Here is a 16157-nt window from a genome sequence, read left to right on the forward strand (position 1 = left end):
AATCGTGTCCTGATCAAGTTTTGAAACGAGCTTCCAGATGCGCAGCGCGCGGGATTCACTCAACTCTTATCGCCGTTTTGCTCCTTTAGGTCACAGAAACAGGAAAATCTTCGTATCTCGACCTTTGCAACTTCCAAGTTTGCACTGAGCTCCTGACAATTTACGCACACAAAAAAGAAAAGATTTTAAAAATAAATAAAAATCAGCTACAACTCATCGTGGCCAACCTCCCCCTCCTCCACCTTCTCCACCTCCATAACCTCCTCCTCCAAAATCATGAATAGTATCAAGCCAGGGAGGGACAATCCGTTATGGGCAAAAAAAAAAAAAAAAAAAAAAGAGAGAGAGAGAGAAAGGGGGGGGGGGGGGGGGAGAAAAGGGAAAAAGTTGTCCATAAAACAAAGAAAAGCAGCCCTCTCCACAAACCACACTTCGCGTTCCGCTAGTTTGAGGATTCGAGCCGTCATCCTGCGAGGCTGCGGGTGGATACGGATCAAATCTGCGGAGCTCGGAGAGTCAGAAAAAATCGCAAGTCTTCCATGCACAAGCACACGGCCTCGCAGACCCGGACTCCATCTTTGACTACTTGACATTCAGAGCCTGCCGGAGCAAATTCCTCGTTTGCATGCCTCCCGCTGATTGGCCTCTTCTTGCGCTAGTCTTTGCTATATGATGCGCCATTGGTTTGGTTTCGGCGTGTTCGACATTTTCAGCGCGCACGGGATTGGCTGCGGGCGTGGAAGCGTCACAGCGTACAACGAATACCTGATTAAATGTTTCCCATTCACAAATTTCTCATCATCTGCCCCGCACATTATCTGGATACTTAATCACTAATTATTGCGTTTACTGCGTGGCGCACAAACCTTTTGTGCGCTTATAAAGGAGATTATGGTTGGTGTGTAATTGGTCTCTGAGGGGACAGTAAGCTTCTCATTAGTTAAAATGTGGACTAAGTCCAGCTTATTCTCACGGCTTGGATAGCTCGGATCAGACCATCAGGAGTGACCCAAAATTTAAAATAATCGATTTAATATAATTATGACAGGAAGGCGGAAGTAGTATGTAGTCCATAGTGGGCGCCGATATGCAACCTTTATTAAAAGAAATTAGAATAATAAATTCAACTTGGACAGGCTTTAAACCACTAAGACAGTTTTTCTTTTAAAGAATATCCATAATTAGCCTGTATGGATCAGCTTGTGAGGGGTCAATGCTTGGATCGGATCACACGGTGCTGGAGGCGGACCTACTGGGCGCCTCGGCCCCTCGCAGAGCTTTGATTGACGCACAGAGAGGAGTAGCGGGCTGTGAAATTTGGCATTCCTGGCCAGAGGAGCTGAAATAATGGCATTATCCAGTGGGAGAGGGCCCACTTTTTACTCCCCACACACCCACCCGACTCTAGCCCACTCAGAAGGGATCTGATTGTGCAGCCAGTCGGCAAAATATGTTTGATGTAAGGCGAGGCATGATGGATCCGGTGAAGGTTTGGGCCAGTGATGTCCCATCTGAATCCACACAGAGAGGCTTTTTTCCCCTCCTGTGACTGTTCGCATGCTGGACCGAGTCCTGTCAACGTTTATTACTACCTCTGAAACTGATCATAAAGACCAATTATGGTATATATATTCTGATTTTATCACTGCTGCTGAAGCCCATTTTCACACATTGTTTCTGTCCTCATTCATAACCAAATAGAAACAGACAGACAGGAAATCCGTTTTAATGAATCTGATAAATACACCAGGAACACTGGAAATCTGTTTAAAAAACACTGACATGCAATATATGAAAATGAGTGGATCCATATTAGGTGGATGTATGAAATAGACCTGTTTTTCACATTAAAGAAATTAATTTATTAAAAGGAAATAGACAGTTTCAAAAACAATTTGGAGAAATGAGCTGATTCACTGCTGCTTCAGGCTGGATTTAAAATAAAAATCTGGTTTCACAAGGAGTGAAAATGAATTATTATTATTGCTATTATTAATAAGCATATTTTCAAAAATGTTTGAGGAAAGATTAATGAGTATTTAACAGGATTGACATAATTACTTTTACAAAAAAAACATTTTACTGTTTCAAAGACACAGCAACGACTAATCTATGATACGACTTGATTATTTGTTAAAATGAATTTATATGTATATATTTTGTAAGATTATAAAACTGAATACACTTCATTAGACTCTGTTCACACTTGGTTTACCTTTGGTAAAATAAAAGGAATCAAATTTAGAAAGTACAAAGAGATACTTTCTTTTCAGATTTGTTCATTTAAAATGTGACACAATTACATATTTATATTTTGAAATAAAATAACATCAAACAAAAGGAGATAAAATACATTTATTGATTGGACAATTTAAACCATTTTACAGCTAAACTCAAATCAGGTTTGTGGTCACCAAAGGCTGATTTTCAGCTGTGTTTAATTCAGATATGACGATTTGCATTCTTCAGTTCAGGGAAATCCAGTTGGATTTTTTAATAACTGTAATTTAAGAGATTTACAGAACTGAATAATTTATTCTGTAAATAACAAAGACTAAAACAACATATGTTTTATGATTATTTCAAACATGTGTTTCCTGATTTAAATACAGTGTTTGACTCACATTTACGAGGATCCCACAATTCAACCTTTACATTTTAGGTTTAAACTATAAACTGTTAATAAAGCAAATTTGTTTACAGTTTCTGATAAAGCAGCTATCACTGAAAACACACCAATAATGTCACCGTTCATTTATGCACATATATACTGCAGTTCCTGACACATCTATAAGTTAATTTTACACCTTTTAGGACATTTTATCTACATTTCTGACATTTAGGGCTGATGTTTTCTGAGCTAATTACGTCTGATATAATTTAATAAATAAACCACGAGTTAAAAGGATCAAACAATTCAGTTTTATCAGATTTTTTCAATTATTTTTCTTTTTTTGGTTTAACTTTAAAAAACATTTAGAAGATCAGTATTTCCCAAAACAGAGATAGCTACACCTTAATTAAACTGGTTAATCTAGAGGACATTAAAGAAGGAATACACCTATAGAAACACAGGATGTGGTGCACTCAAATCCTCCTTTCATTAAGCAAATAACAGAAGCAAAAAACATATTTTTAAACATAAAAAAAATGTTTCATTTTTCACAAAATGTTTCTTCTGAGCTCGAGCTTGGGAGAAAATTACCAGCTAAAAGCTAAAAAAAAAGGCCTGACTTTAAACTGCTGCCTGTGTGAGGTGTCATGGGGGTTGAGAAAAGCCTTTTAAACATGGGAGTTATTGTTCCCTCTCTTTTTCCCAACCTCCCATCCTCCGAAAATGTACCTCCTTTCTTCCTCTGCCCTTTAACCTCTACCAACCCCCTATCCCTCCATCTTACGTGTCTCTCCCCCTCAACATTTCCTCTCGCCTCTCGTCGGCTGAAGACCAAACAACTGTGATGGATCGTCATTGATAATTTCCCACACACAGAAAAAGGTTAATGGAGAAGGTTTTGGTCAGTGGAGAGAGGTGTTTTCTGCTTCATCTTTTTTTATGAAGTAGCAGCAGTAGTATTAGTGCTAGTAGTGGAAGACGTAGTAGTAGAAGACCCCACCTCGAGCACCGGCTCCCTTCCTAAAAGAGGTTTCCCCACCTCACCTCCCCCCTCTCTCCTCTTTCTTGAAACAGACTCTATGGACTGCATACATGACATTCCAGCTGTGTGGGTGGCACAGCCTTTACAGCTTCTCCAACAGTACACATGGCTCCTAAAGCACAACAGCAAAGGAGCCCACGATCCATCTTCACTTACACTTCATCACTTCAGCTCTGTGCCGCGGTTTTACCTGAGAAATGTAATCACAAATGTTGATGGCTCGTTATCTGATGACCCAAAAGTTCACAGGGCAGGACACGTGAAAGAATAAGTCACAAGGCGGCACATTTTCCCCTCTTCTTTATCTTTAACCCTGATTTTGTGTTTTAAGAGCTTTAAGGAGCTCAGAAGCATTCCTGGAATTTTGTTTTACCACCTTGACACCTCATGGCTGTTCAAAAATATGTTTTTGTTCTAAACATGATTTTTCTAATTAGTTATATGTTTTGGGAAATAGCTGTAGGCAGCAGCTTTAATACACAATTTAATATGAAAGATTTTCATGTGCCCTGTATCTGTGATAAATATGTAGCTTTTCCATTACTGGAGTTTTAAAAGCCTTTAATAGCCAGTTATATGTCTCATAAGTAAAGTCAGAATCTACAGCAGTGTGTACATTTGTCTGGAACCTACCTTTGTGTTTAAAGAAAGCTCACATTTTTAATACATTTCCATATCATATATAACATTTGAACTATATCTTTAGTAAGTGTAATCACAATACTTTTCGTTTTGCTCTTCAGTTCACCTCAAAAATGTTCTCCATATATCCATGTAATGGCAATAACTTTGATATTTAGTGGAAGGAAATAGTGAATAAACATTGCGCATGCACATGTATTAAGTCGCTCAAAGGTTTAATTGCACCTTTCGTACTCTTACGGTCAGAGACTCCCTCGCCTTCACTATACTTTTGTTTTACGTGTAATCCGTTTGTTAAAAAATAGACAAAGCACACAATAAATAAAGTTGGTGAATAGAAATTTGACTGAAGGCAGAACCATCATTTTTTTCTCTGATAGAGATCATGATAACGTCGTTAATGTAATAATTTACATTAACGACTCAGCTTCAGGAATCAAAAAGACAAAATTGGATACTGAGACCTACAAACCTTACAAAAAATGTTCTTATAGCTGGTCACAACTACATTATCATGCACCACAAACCAGTGATCAAAGGTTTATGGCGGTCTTCTAAAAGTTAGGGTGAGGGTTATTAAAGTTAGTAAAGTTGGTAGTTTTTAAAAAAGACGAGTGGAGTTTATGAAGTAAAGAGGATATCAAAAATAAACAAAATGCCTTTCAGTGCTCGACTAAAAATTATAGAAACTGTTCACCAGTCTACTATGAATCATGTCAGCGCAGGTTAATAATTTGTGATTTTGCTTGTTGACACATGTTCTGTTTGTATTTATACAGCTCAGTGTCACAAATTTGCCACAAGGGGCTCAATCTGTCCCCTCTACCCAGAGACTCCCAGCCCCCCTTGGAATAAATAACGGGGAAAAAACTCAAAAGCATCAGTAATAATTTTATTGTCATCATATTAACCCAACAGCTGAGCTGTAGTGGTAGCAGGGAGTGGAAGCACCAAACAGCCTTCAGCTTCCACAGACCTTCATGCCTCCATTCAACAGCACCCTCCATTAAATCAATTAGTCATGAGGATCACTGCAGAAACTTACTGAAGCTCAAAACCTGCGGGTGGGAGACATCGATTCCTCTCCTACCACCAACAAACAACAAACCTCGTCCATAACTCACAGCGAAGGCTACGTCAGGCTTGTTTCCCCCCCCCCCCCCTCACTTCCACCGGGCGAGTGCAGGAGCAGAGTCCAAAGGATGAAAAAACTCAACCCCATTAGCTGAACTTCAGAGGAATTCCTCACTTTACATACGGAATGCACATTAGGTCAAAGGGCAAAGGGCCAGAGGGGAATCCACCCCCGCCCAGGCAGGCAGGCAGGCCTTATTTAAACAAGCCAGGAATGCCTGGTTTGAGGAGAGGAGAAGAAGGAGAAGAAGAAGGGGAAGGAACCTCTATGCCATTAAAATGAGTTAAGGGGCCACTGCCAATGAATACCAGCACTTTTTAAATTACCCGCACTGGATGAGTTCATCTGCTACTGACTCTGAAATTTATTATGAGCTTTCCCTCATTAGATGTTTACTGCTTAGATGAGTCTTCCTGTAATGATAGGTGAAATTACTATGTGTGCTCAGATGTGCCGTGCAGACTGAGGAAGTGCAATCAACCTCTGAAACAGAGAAGCTCTGAAGATGGACAATGAATACATATAGACTTTATACTCAGTTTAATATACATACTGACAGTGTTGCGTAGATTAATATAGGCTTGTTGTTGTTTTTTATTAGTTAAGCCCAATCAAATCTGTTTTTCGTGACTTTTGCATTGTTTTTTAAAACTCTTGTGCAGAATTCATCCAAATATTTTTGATATTATTGGAAAACCTTTCATATGAATTGTGTTTGGCACTCCTTAAGACACACCAGCGAGGCTTATATCCACATTTGTCTCTATTTCATGTGCAGCTTTCACACTTAGTACTAGACAAATATCCTGAAAGTTCATTGGATTTTATTGATCTTCTGTCCCCATAAATTAAAACAAAGGATTGATTCCTACAGCAGTTGCTGGCTAATTGGGACTGTGTCTTGATCTGCATGTCTCTAATTTTAGGATCAAAAGGAGAGAGCGGTACGAGCGCCTCTAAATACAAAACCCTGCATTCCAGGCAAGGGCCAGCTTCCCGAGTTTTAGGACCATCTCGCCAAAATATCTTACAAATGACATGCTACAATCCCCATGACTGTGGTGGAATTCTGTCCACTTCAGGGCTTCAAAGCTGTGCAGGAATCGTGGATTGCTCTGGCCAATAGGTGGAGGGGGATGGACCCTGCCTGCTTTGACCTCAGAGACCTTCCCCCCCAAAAAACCTCCCCCAGCCACGCATTCAGTGTCCTGGCCTTCATCCACCCCCTCACCATCCACACCATCCACCTATCCACCGAGCCAGTCAATCAGTCAGTCAGTGGGTCGGCCTGTTCATCTGTATGGCAGTTTGAAGGTCTTCTGGGTGTCTTTAAGCAATGACGAGCACTCAATATGGAGCCGTTTCTTTTAGCACGAAACCTCAGCCAAATGTTACACCAGCATCTTTTCATTAAACTGGTCCCTGCTAGAGTAAATTGGCTTCCTCTCCATAAACGTTGGAGCTCAATCCTGACCCTGCTCGTACTCAAATATTTTAGCGCTGATCTGCCACAGCAGATCAGACAAAATGCCTCACATCCACTACAGACACAAGCACGGAGTGAAGATCTCAACATTATTGTAAACTCTTGACTCAGCGTCTTTGGTCTGTCATTGAGGCAGCCATTTCCCCCCATTAAGATCTCCCTACAGAGCCCTGCAGGAACCAATTACTGTACTTTGATGAGAGCACACCTTTCATTTCTGTTAACTGCTTAATCAAGGGATGATTTCTCTCTTTGATTGTTTGATTCTGCAGCTTTCTGCTTCTCCCAATGTAGCCTGGCTGTGAAAATGTGAACTGTAAACGCTGCGGCTCATCTGCGTGTTGATACATTGGGTGAAAGCTGCTCATATACAATGGAAAACAAGCTTATAACATCGGCCAATAAGTGAAAATACACACGCTGAGTTTAGGAGTAAAAACCTTTCATAACTGACTGGTGTCATAGGGTTTTCAGATATTTGTGCTCTGCTGCCATCTGCTGGGCGATGTTCATGTTGCAGAGAATTATGCAACTGATAGTTAATGGAAAATTTCATTTTCGATAGGAAGATATGGGGTCGATTCTGTAGCTGCATATGAAAACCGCCAGAATCTATCACCAGTGCATGCATTCTGCCTTAAAAATGGCTTGAAATTTCTGTTTCTAGGCTGACAATATATTTTTCTTTATTTTTATCTAACGTAAATGGGAAAACCTGTAAGTTTTTTTGTTTTTTTTTTAGGTTTGTTAGCTAAAGTATTTCTCCAAAGTGTACATCATAAAATAGAAATCATAATCCACTATTCTTACTGTGAGCAGTTTCACACGGGAACTATTTTCTTTCTACCAATTTACACCTGCAAACCACATCACTGCGCCCATAGGGTGCGCATAAACGCGAGCAGAGGCTTGGGTGAAGACTCCGGCACACATTATATGTAGTATATTACTTTGACCAAAACTCTAGCTGGCTTCTGTTCTGCCAGTGGACCTTGTGGATATTACAGGATGCTGACACAGACGTTTCCTCCAGTGGTTTCTTTTAAACGCCGTATATTGGAATTCAGCGGGGGGTGACTTCAAAAACAGTCTTTTCTTTGCTCGATATCTGTTACCTTTACTTGGTTGTACTGCTGATGCCTTCATCACCCATCTCTGGTGTGAGTTGATGATTTACACCACAGAGCTGATGAAAAGTGTGACACCCATTATTTAGTCAATATTAGCATGTCATGTAAAATTGTTGCATAGGAAAACGTTTATTACGCTCACCTGCTATTTTATTAGGCACACCTGTATAACTGTCCCAATCAGTTAATAAAATGGCAGCAATTCAGTGGATTTACTCATTGCCAAGATCACTTGCTGGAGTTCAAATTGTCGCATCAGAAATGGAGAAGAAGGGTGATTTAAGTAACTTTTGAACTTTCTATGAGGCAAGTGTGAGTATTTTAGAAAACTGTTGATCTACTGAGGTTTTCCCGCACAACCATCTCTGGAGTTTACAGAGAATGGTCTGAAAAGGAGAAAATATCCAGTGAGCTGCAGCTTTCTGAGACAAAATGCTTTATTATCAGAGGTCAGAGGAGAATAGCAAGACTGCTTCAGGCTGATAGGAAGGAAACAGCAACTCAAATAACTGTTCAGTACAATTGAAGTATGCAGAAGAGCCTCTCTGAATGGACAACACGTCGAACCTTGAAGGTGATGGACTACAGCCATAGAAGACCACGCTGGGTAGCACTCCAGTTAGCTGAGAGCAGGAAACCGAAGCTACAATTAAGGCTCGCATGAAGAACAGGACAGTATTGGAAAACCTTCACCTGGTTTGATGAGTCTCAATTTCTTCTGCAACTTTCTGACTGTAGGATCAGAATTTGGGATATGAATACATCCTGCCTTGCATCAAAAGTTCAAACTGGTGGTGGTGTAATAGTGTGGGAGATTTTCTTGCAACCCTCTGAGCGCCTTAGTACCAGCCGAGCATCATTTAACCACCACCGCTTACCTGAGGTATTGGTGGTGACCGTGTTTATCCCACTAGGATCAGTGCACTGATCTTCTGATGGTTGCTTCCAGGAGGATAACACACCCATTCACAATGTTCAGATCACCTCAGTGTTTCATAACTTGGCAATGAGTTCACTGTACTGAATGACCTCCAATGAAGCACATTTGGGATGAAATGAGATTTGCCTCATGGATGTGCAAAAACTGTGTAATGCTTTCATGTCAAAAAGGACCAACCCTGTATTTAACGTGTGCCTAATCAAGTGCTACCTAAGTCGAAGCACAACCTTTTTTTTCCCCCCTTCTTCAATGGCACTACCGATCATGTATGACAAACCAACACAGGAGATGGACCCAAAGAAAGAGATGCACTCGTGTTACAGTTAGAGTCATGTTTATTTACAGCAGAATCCTGAATGAGGGGGGAGAGGAGCAAAGGGGGCGGGGAAGAGGGGTTAAAAGGAGACAAAGTGTTTTTAGATCAAGCGCTTCAGGATTCATGTTTCACTACACAGTTCTTAATTTATTTTATTCACCATTTTTCTATACAGAATCCATTCAGCCGTAATATCAACTCAACCGACAGAGCTCGTGTGCTCTGCTGGAGGGGAAGAGAGATGGAAAGAAAAAAAACAAAGAAAAAGAAAAAACCTAAAGCACTAAACTAAAAATACAGAGGGGCTAAAAAGAAAACAAATTTCAATAAAAAAAACAAAACAAAAAACCCCCCAAGATCATTAGTTATGCATATATTCACATATACATACACACACACACACACACACGGGTATGTATATGTGTATATAAATCTATATATTTTCTGCCTTGTCCATGAAGAGGTGAAAGGGGGGGGGGGGGGGTGTAGATCCATGATGTCAGTTATGACGACTGCAATGAGCAAACTGCCAGAAATCCCGAAGCAGACAGTACTCAGGTCAAAACTTTCAGTCAGAGCTGACCAATCAAAGTCCTTCTGACCTGCAGCCTTTGTACTACCCACTGACAGGAGTTCATAGGTCCAATGTCTCCGTGTTGGCCAGCAGAGCTCAGCACTGCAGTAGCCCTGTTTAATGCAGTCTGAGAAATGATACACTGTACACTTAACATGCACGGCCAGGTAGCATAAAAAAGTAAAAAAAATAAAAATAAAAAAAAAGAATAAAAAGAAAACACAAAACAAAACACCACCCCAAACCCAAAAAGCCAGCAAAATGCATCCAGACATCTTCAATCACACACTTTCCAGTATACATTAGATATTAACTGACAAGCACCACAAAACAGTGGAAAGACCAAAAGAAAAAGAAAAAACAAAACAAAAAAAACATCAGTTAATGGTGACAGTAAAAACATCCTGTGGGTTAGCTTCAACCTCAATTATTTCACTGATTTCTGAATGGTGTGACTGATTCATGACTCAGCTCAATGGATTCAAACAGGTCCAAACACACACGCATACACATTCACCATCCATCCACAAAACCTTTAATCTGTAGCTACTTTAATCTCAGTAAGCCTTCATATCCAATGACCCTCCTCTGCAGCAGGCTTCGATTTCAAACTCTCACAATAGTCAGGTTTTCATCGACTGAGGTCAAACACTGACATTTACAGAGTTCAGATCAGATGTTTCGTTTGATTTGTTCTTTTTGTGGTTTGTTGTTGATTTTTCCTTTCCTCCTTTTTTTTTTTGCCAAAACACAAAAAGACTTGTGTATTCTGGAAAGAAGTGTATTTTCAAGGTCATATATAAAAGGTGCAAATTTGGGATGTGCAAAATCACTGAAACATGTAGTTTCAGGATAAAAGTAACGTAGCATACCTTCAAGTTACTTCAACATTCATTTATTTGAAACAAACAAAAAACAACACTTTTTACATTTCCACCTGTCCGAAGAAAAAATGACCTCTGGTGAGTTCTGTGTAAAAGTTCATGCAAGTTTTGATTGAACATCCAGCTCAATGCAAACCTGACTATTGTCGCTGTTTCTAAACTTCAGTGTTCGTGATTTCAAATTAAAACCCATGTAAAACAACCATTCACTCATTTGTTCTGCTCTCTCTCACACACACACACACACACACACACTAGAACAGGAAACTAACTTTGCAATTGATCAGTAACAAAGGAAATTGTTTTTTTGTTTGTTTTGTTTTTTAAACCATGCGCGCGCGCGCACACGCACACACACACACACACACACACACACACACACACACACACACACAAAAATCCATCTGTTGATTCTATTGGACAAGTCGACAAACATTTAGAAAACTGTCTCCAATAGATGGACGCTTGCTTGTCGACGCAGCTGGCAGTCAAAATTCACCAAAAATTCGGCTGTTGGCTGGCGTCAGTTTCCCACCCTGTTCAACATGCTCCCAAACACAAATACAAACTCAAGATACTGCAAATACATGTGTACACATATATACAAATAGAAGCGCCCCCCACCCGCCGATGCTGGGGGGAGGAGGCAGCTTAACAATTTATAATGCATCATTTCTGTATATGCCAAGAATAAAACTTTTCTAAATAAAATACATAGTTATCTGTGAGGGTGGGGAATGAGGACAGCAGATGAACAGAGAGGAGGAGCTCGCGGGGAGTGTCAGAGGAGAGCATGAGCGCCGAGGAGAAGCCATTATGGAGCGATGGTGGAACAGATGGGAGAAAGCTAAGGTGAACGAGGGCAGACGGATGGAAGGGGAAGACTCTTCTCCTTTACGGTGTCGCTGCTCGTGGGCATTCTCCTGTGCCGCTGCAATACTCCACCTCAACTCCATTTTTTTTCAGTTGTTCCATAATAATAATAATAATAACAACAATATTAATAATAATGACCACGACAATGCTAAAAAAATATATATAAACCCCTGCTATGTCTCACAACTGCAAGTCCACAAAAAGGGGGGAGGGGAGGCCTTGCCCTCGAGTTCATCTGAGTCATAGACAAAGAGATGCAGAGGAAATTAAAGACGTAGAAAAAGGAGGAAACTGCAGACAGAGAAGAGGCCTGACGAATGAGACGAGGCCATGTGAGGGAAGTGGCAAATGAGACCAACTATACACGTGTGAAAAAGGAGGGGGGGGGGGGGGGGGGGGGGGGGGGGGGGGCAGAACAAAAACAGCATGGGCAGGATGTGCTGTAGTGAAGAGGAAATAAACAGCAGAGAGGAAGCAGAGATGAAACAGGGAGGATATAGGGACCAAAGATGAGTTGTGTCGGGGCGTTGTGATCCACACACTGGTGTCCCTTCGGAGGGTTTTCTCAGAAGATTGGTGGAAAGCATGAACGAGTGATGACAACATGGCCTCACTGTGAGTGTGCCCTCTCTCCTTCCCTCGAATTAAGGGAGAAAAAAAACCCCCAACAACAACAAAAAAAAAAAAAAAAAAAAAAAAGAACTTCTCCGTGCTGGTCGCTTGTCCCAAGTTGTATCATACCTCTAGGAAGCGAGAGCTGCTAGACTTAGTGTGGAAAGGCTCAGACCACATGCGCCGCAAATCCCCCTGTGGGCCACAAACACCAAGACAAACACAAGTTACGAGTCTTTAAGCGAATCACTCAAATGTCAGTAGATTGCAGACAGCAGTCAACCGAATTCTGTTTTCTTACCCCTCCCAATTCAACTGCGTAAGCTACGGTGGCCCCTGTAGGACAAACAACTCTCGCTGCTGTTCATCCCTCTGTTTACCTCAGGTGTCAATATGCCAGGTGTCCACCTCTATGTAGGAGGAGGCTGTAAAACTTTGTGAAAGTAGTCTGATACGAGGCAACGACTCAGTGAAGCTCACTTCTGTCTCATGAAAGTGATACTGAGGTGAGTTATTGAGCGTATCCTGAACCTTTCTGTCAGTAAGCGCTGCCGTTTTTGCAGGGTTAGGTCAACATACCTAAAAGACTATCGGCAGGATGGCGATGTCCATCTCAAACACTGTATTATTCAAGATGGCAGGCCAACATGGTGGCTTCCACAAAGTGGCGCCTGCTTCTATGCTGTTGTTGTTTTTCTTTTTTTTTTTAAATGGACTAATTTTAAGTTTAAGAGTATGCATTAGTTTGTTGGAAGACACACACACACACACACACACACACACACACACACACACACACACACACACACACACACACACACACACACACACACACACACACACACACACACACACGAGTTTTTTCTGTTAAATAAACCCTGACTGAACCTTTAAATACACAAGTATGAGTTTCTTGTTGAAGTCAGATGAATGTGCGTTGAAAAAGCATGCTGACATTTTATCACTGTCTTCTGATTTTCCTTAGTTTAAAGTCCCAGTAACCAGTTTATTAAACAACATGGGCAAGCCTTTAGCACTTTCGAAGAAAATGTTACCATTTATAGAAATTGAGTGCAGTTTATAGTTTCACTTAACAATTAGATTCACACTTCTCTAAAAGCAGCACAAAGCAAAGAGCTTATTTTTTTCCCCCCACACGTAGTCTTTCTTTCTTTCTTTTGTTATTTCTAAATCAGAACTGCAACAGCTAGATTTTTGCCACAGTCCATGGCTGTTATTATACCTTCAGGTAGGCCATGGTGAGCAGAGGCAGCAGGGTGAAGGGCACCAGGTAGAGCAGAGCGGGCTGTGCAGCACGATGGATCCTGGAGGCCACGGTGGCAGTCAGCAGTCCTGAGGAAACATCAACAACATGTCAAGAAATGTCACAAATACTTAAGACAAAACATTTTGAAAGGTCACAGCTTAAAAAAAACAAAAATTCACCACTGCCTAACACTGAGACAATATAACCTTGACCTTATCCATCCCTTCATTGATTGCTTACCTACAAAGTATCCGATGAGAGTGCAGTGGAAATAGGAGACGCGCTGCATGCGTCCAGACATGTTACCGGGCCCTGGGACTTCCCCGGTCGCTTGCTTCTTGTAGTTATCATAACGCAGGACAAAGCATAACAGCAGCCCTGGCATCACGATGTCTCCTATTCCCAGCATCGAGAAGTGACTTCCTGTGGAACTGCGCAGGAGCAAAGAGCAAAAAAGAAGAAATGATGGCAAATCAATTCCTGTGTCTTTTATTTCCATTTCATCACTACTTGGCTAAAGCCAACACAAGGTCCTGAGCAAATATCAGGCCAAAAGTCAGTCACCATGGTAGCCGCACTGTGGTTACTACGATCACTGAAACAGAAAAGGAACTGACAGCTTTAGGTGTCAGCTTCAGCTGTATTATGTTAACTGCAGCTCTGTTAGTGCTACTAACACACTCATTTTTAAAGGGGCCCTAGAACTGCTTATTACCAGCTATTATTTATTATAATAATAATAATAATAATAATAATAATAATAATAATAATAATAATAATAATCTTTATTTAACTTATAATTCAACCTACACCTGGAAGGCACTTGTGGCTCCTCTACCTTTAAGCCTAGTTTCTTCTGACCTGCTGCGCTGGAGACCATGGACCATATTAAGTATATCTCCTCTCTGACATAATACAAGAGTCAAAAAACTGTCCAAAATGGAGCACTTAATGCAGTCTGAGGCTTGAGCTTCACTTGATTTTACCTCAGTAAAGAAAGTTATGCAGAGTAAGATAGAATATGTGATTGGTTTAGTTTGCTAGCAGGATCATGCAACAAAATTATAGCTGGAGATGATTAACCTCTGGCATTGGTCCAAATCTGGGTTTAGATTCGGTTTCCAAGTTTCCATTTGTAAGGACTGTTTACCATTGCAAGACGGGGCAAAAAATTTCACATCATATCCTGAAAAATATGCAATTCTGAAAATAAATAAATAAATAAATAAATAAAAAATAAAAAGGAAAAGGGAAAACATCAAACTAATATTGATCCAGGGACTCGATTCATGCAATTCAATCCTTTAATGGAGGTATAGAGAATCAGCAAGGTCATGTTTGCAACTCATTCTATGGCAGGAAATAAAACATTAACAGCTGTTTTCTCACTTAATCAATATAACTCCAAAGCAGAGTACGAGGAAAACATAACATATCAAACCTTTCTGAAGCACAAGCACGTGTTTTGTCTGACGGTGTCTAAGTTCATGTTTAGGTTGTCATCCAACACAAAGAATACATACTCATTGTGACAAAGGGACAAAAACAAACAAACAAACAAACCCCACAAACTGGTATACTAATTCACTGACAGTTTCAGCTATTAGGATGTACCCTTTAGCATTAATCTTGAGGCAGATCTTAAGAGGTAGTTAAAATGTTTGTCCTTTGTTTCCTGAAGGTGTTGTAAATTTGTTGGCGACACCAACAGCCGCGAGATAACAATACTTTAGGATTCACCTCGTGGGACCTGAAAGATGTCTTTTCAAGGGTCGGTAACATTTAGCAAACTTAAATGTCAAAAAGCTGAGCGGTGTGATGAAGTGAGCATCAGTGACTGAATAAAGGTCACACATCATGCACACGCAGAGGCTGATCACAAGCAAATGACTCGGTGATCCCAAATGAATGTGTACCAAGCACACACTGCACTGCTTTATGATTGAGAGCAGCATTACCTGGGAAAGACGAGTTTGCCGGGCAAGGAGAGGCGGGGTACGTCACGGCCCATCCCCGGCCCCAAATGGAGCTTCCTGGACAGAACATCTATGGGATTTTCAGCAGGCTGAGTGGCTACTTTGACCATCACATTACTATTGAAGATGTATGCTGAGAAAAACACCTGGAAAGAAAGAGAGCCAGCTGTTAATACTTATCAGGCTTCACCACAACCCAAAGTGACTGTTGCGACTTTTCTCATAAAACTCAAAACACAATGTTTATGGCATGAAAAGCAAGAAAATCCCACTTAAAAGAAGATGGCTGCAGCCAGTTTGATATTAAGTAACACGGAAATTCCACAGTAGGGACGGCTTATAAATTTGTCAATGCCCAAGTTTTGATAAGAGGCACCATCAGTATTTATGCACTTTTAATTCACTCTGACAGAGCAACTCATAACAGCTCTTTAATAAAGACAAAGCTACCGGTCTCAGGAGATTATGTCTGACTACTGTGTGTTTGCATTATGTGCTCTTCAGTCATAGCTGACAGGGCAGACTCTTCAAGAGCGTGTGCTCACTTTGATGTATTTAATGGAAATTCTACTGAATGCCATAAATGAAATGTATATGGCACTCAGCTTTCCTTACCCTTTTACCCATGTGAATTTAAAATTTCTATAAATCTGAAGGAAAGCG

General features: G+C 40.7%; 1 protein-coding gene across 1 annotated transcript in view; it reads right to left on the reverse strand.

Annotated features, from left to right (window-relative positions):
* Positions 1 to 12041: 12041 nt before the first annotated feature.
* The window catches only part of sppl3 (signal peptide peptidase 3), a 39465-nt gene continuing 35349 nt past the window's right edge, over positions 12042 to 16157 (reverse strand). The window contains exons 8-11 of the mRNA XM_080876672.1: positions 15477 to 15640; positions 13759 to 13949; positions 13495 to 13604; positions 12042 to 12446 (exon numbers count right to left, since the gene is read on the reverse strand). Coding sequence (XP_080732798.1) covers positions 12375 to 12446; positions 13495 to 13604; positions 13759 to 13949; positions 15477 to 15640 — 537 coding nt within the window. The 3' untranslated portion in view covers positions 12042 to 12374. The remainder of the gene's footprint in view (positions 12447 to 13494; positions 13605 to 13758; positions 13950 to 15476; positions 15641 to 16157) is intronic.

Source organism: Rhamphochromis sp. 'chilingali' (assembly GCF_963969265.1).
Source record: "Rhamphochromis sp. 'chilingali' genome assembly, chromosome: 2".
In the NCBI taxonomy this organism is placed as follows: domain Eukaryota; kingdom Metazoa; phylum Chordata; class Actinopteri; order Cichliformes; family Cichlidae; genus Rhamphochromis; species Rhamphochromis sp. 'chilingali'.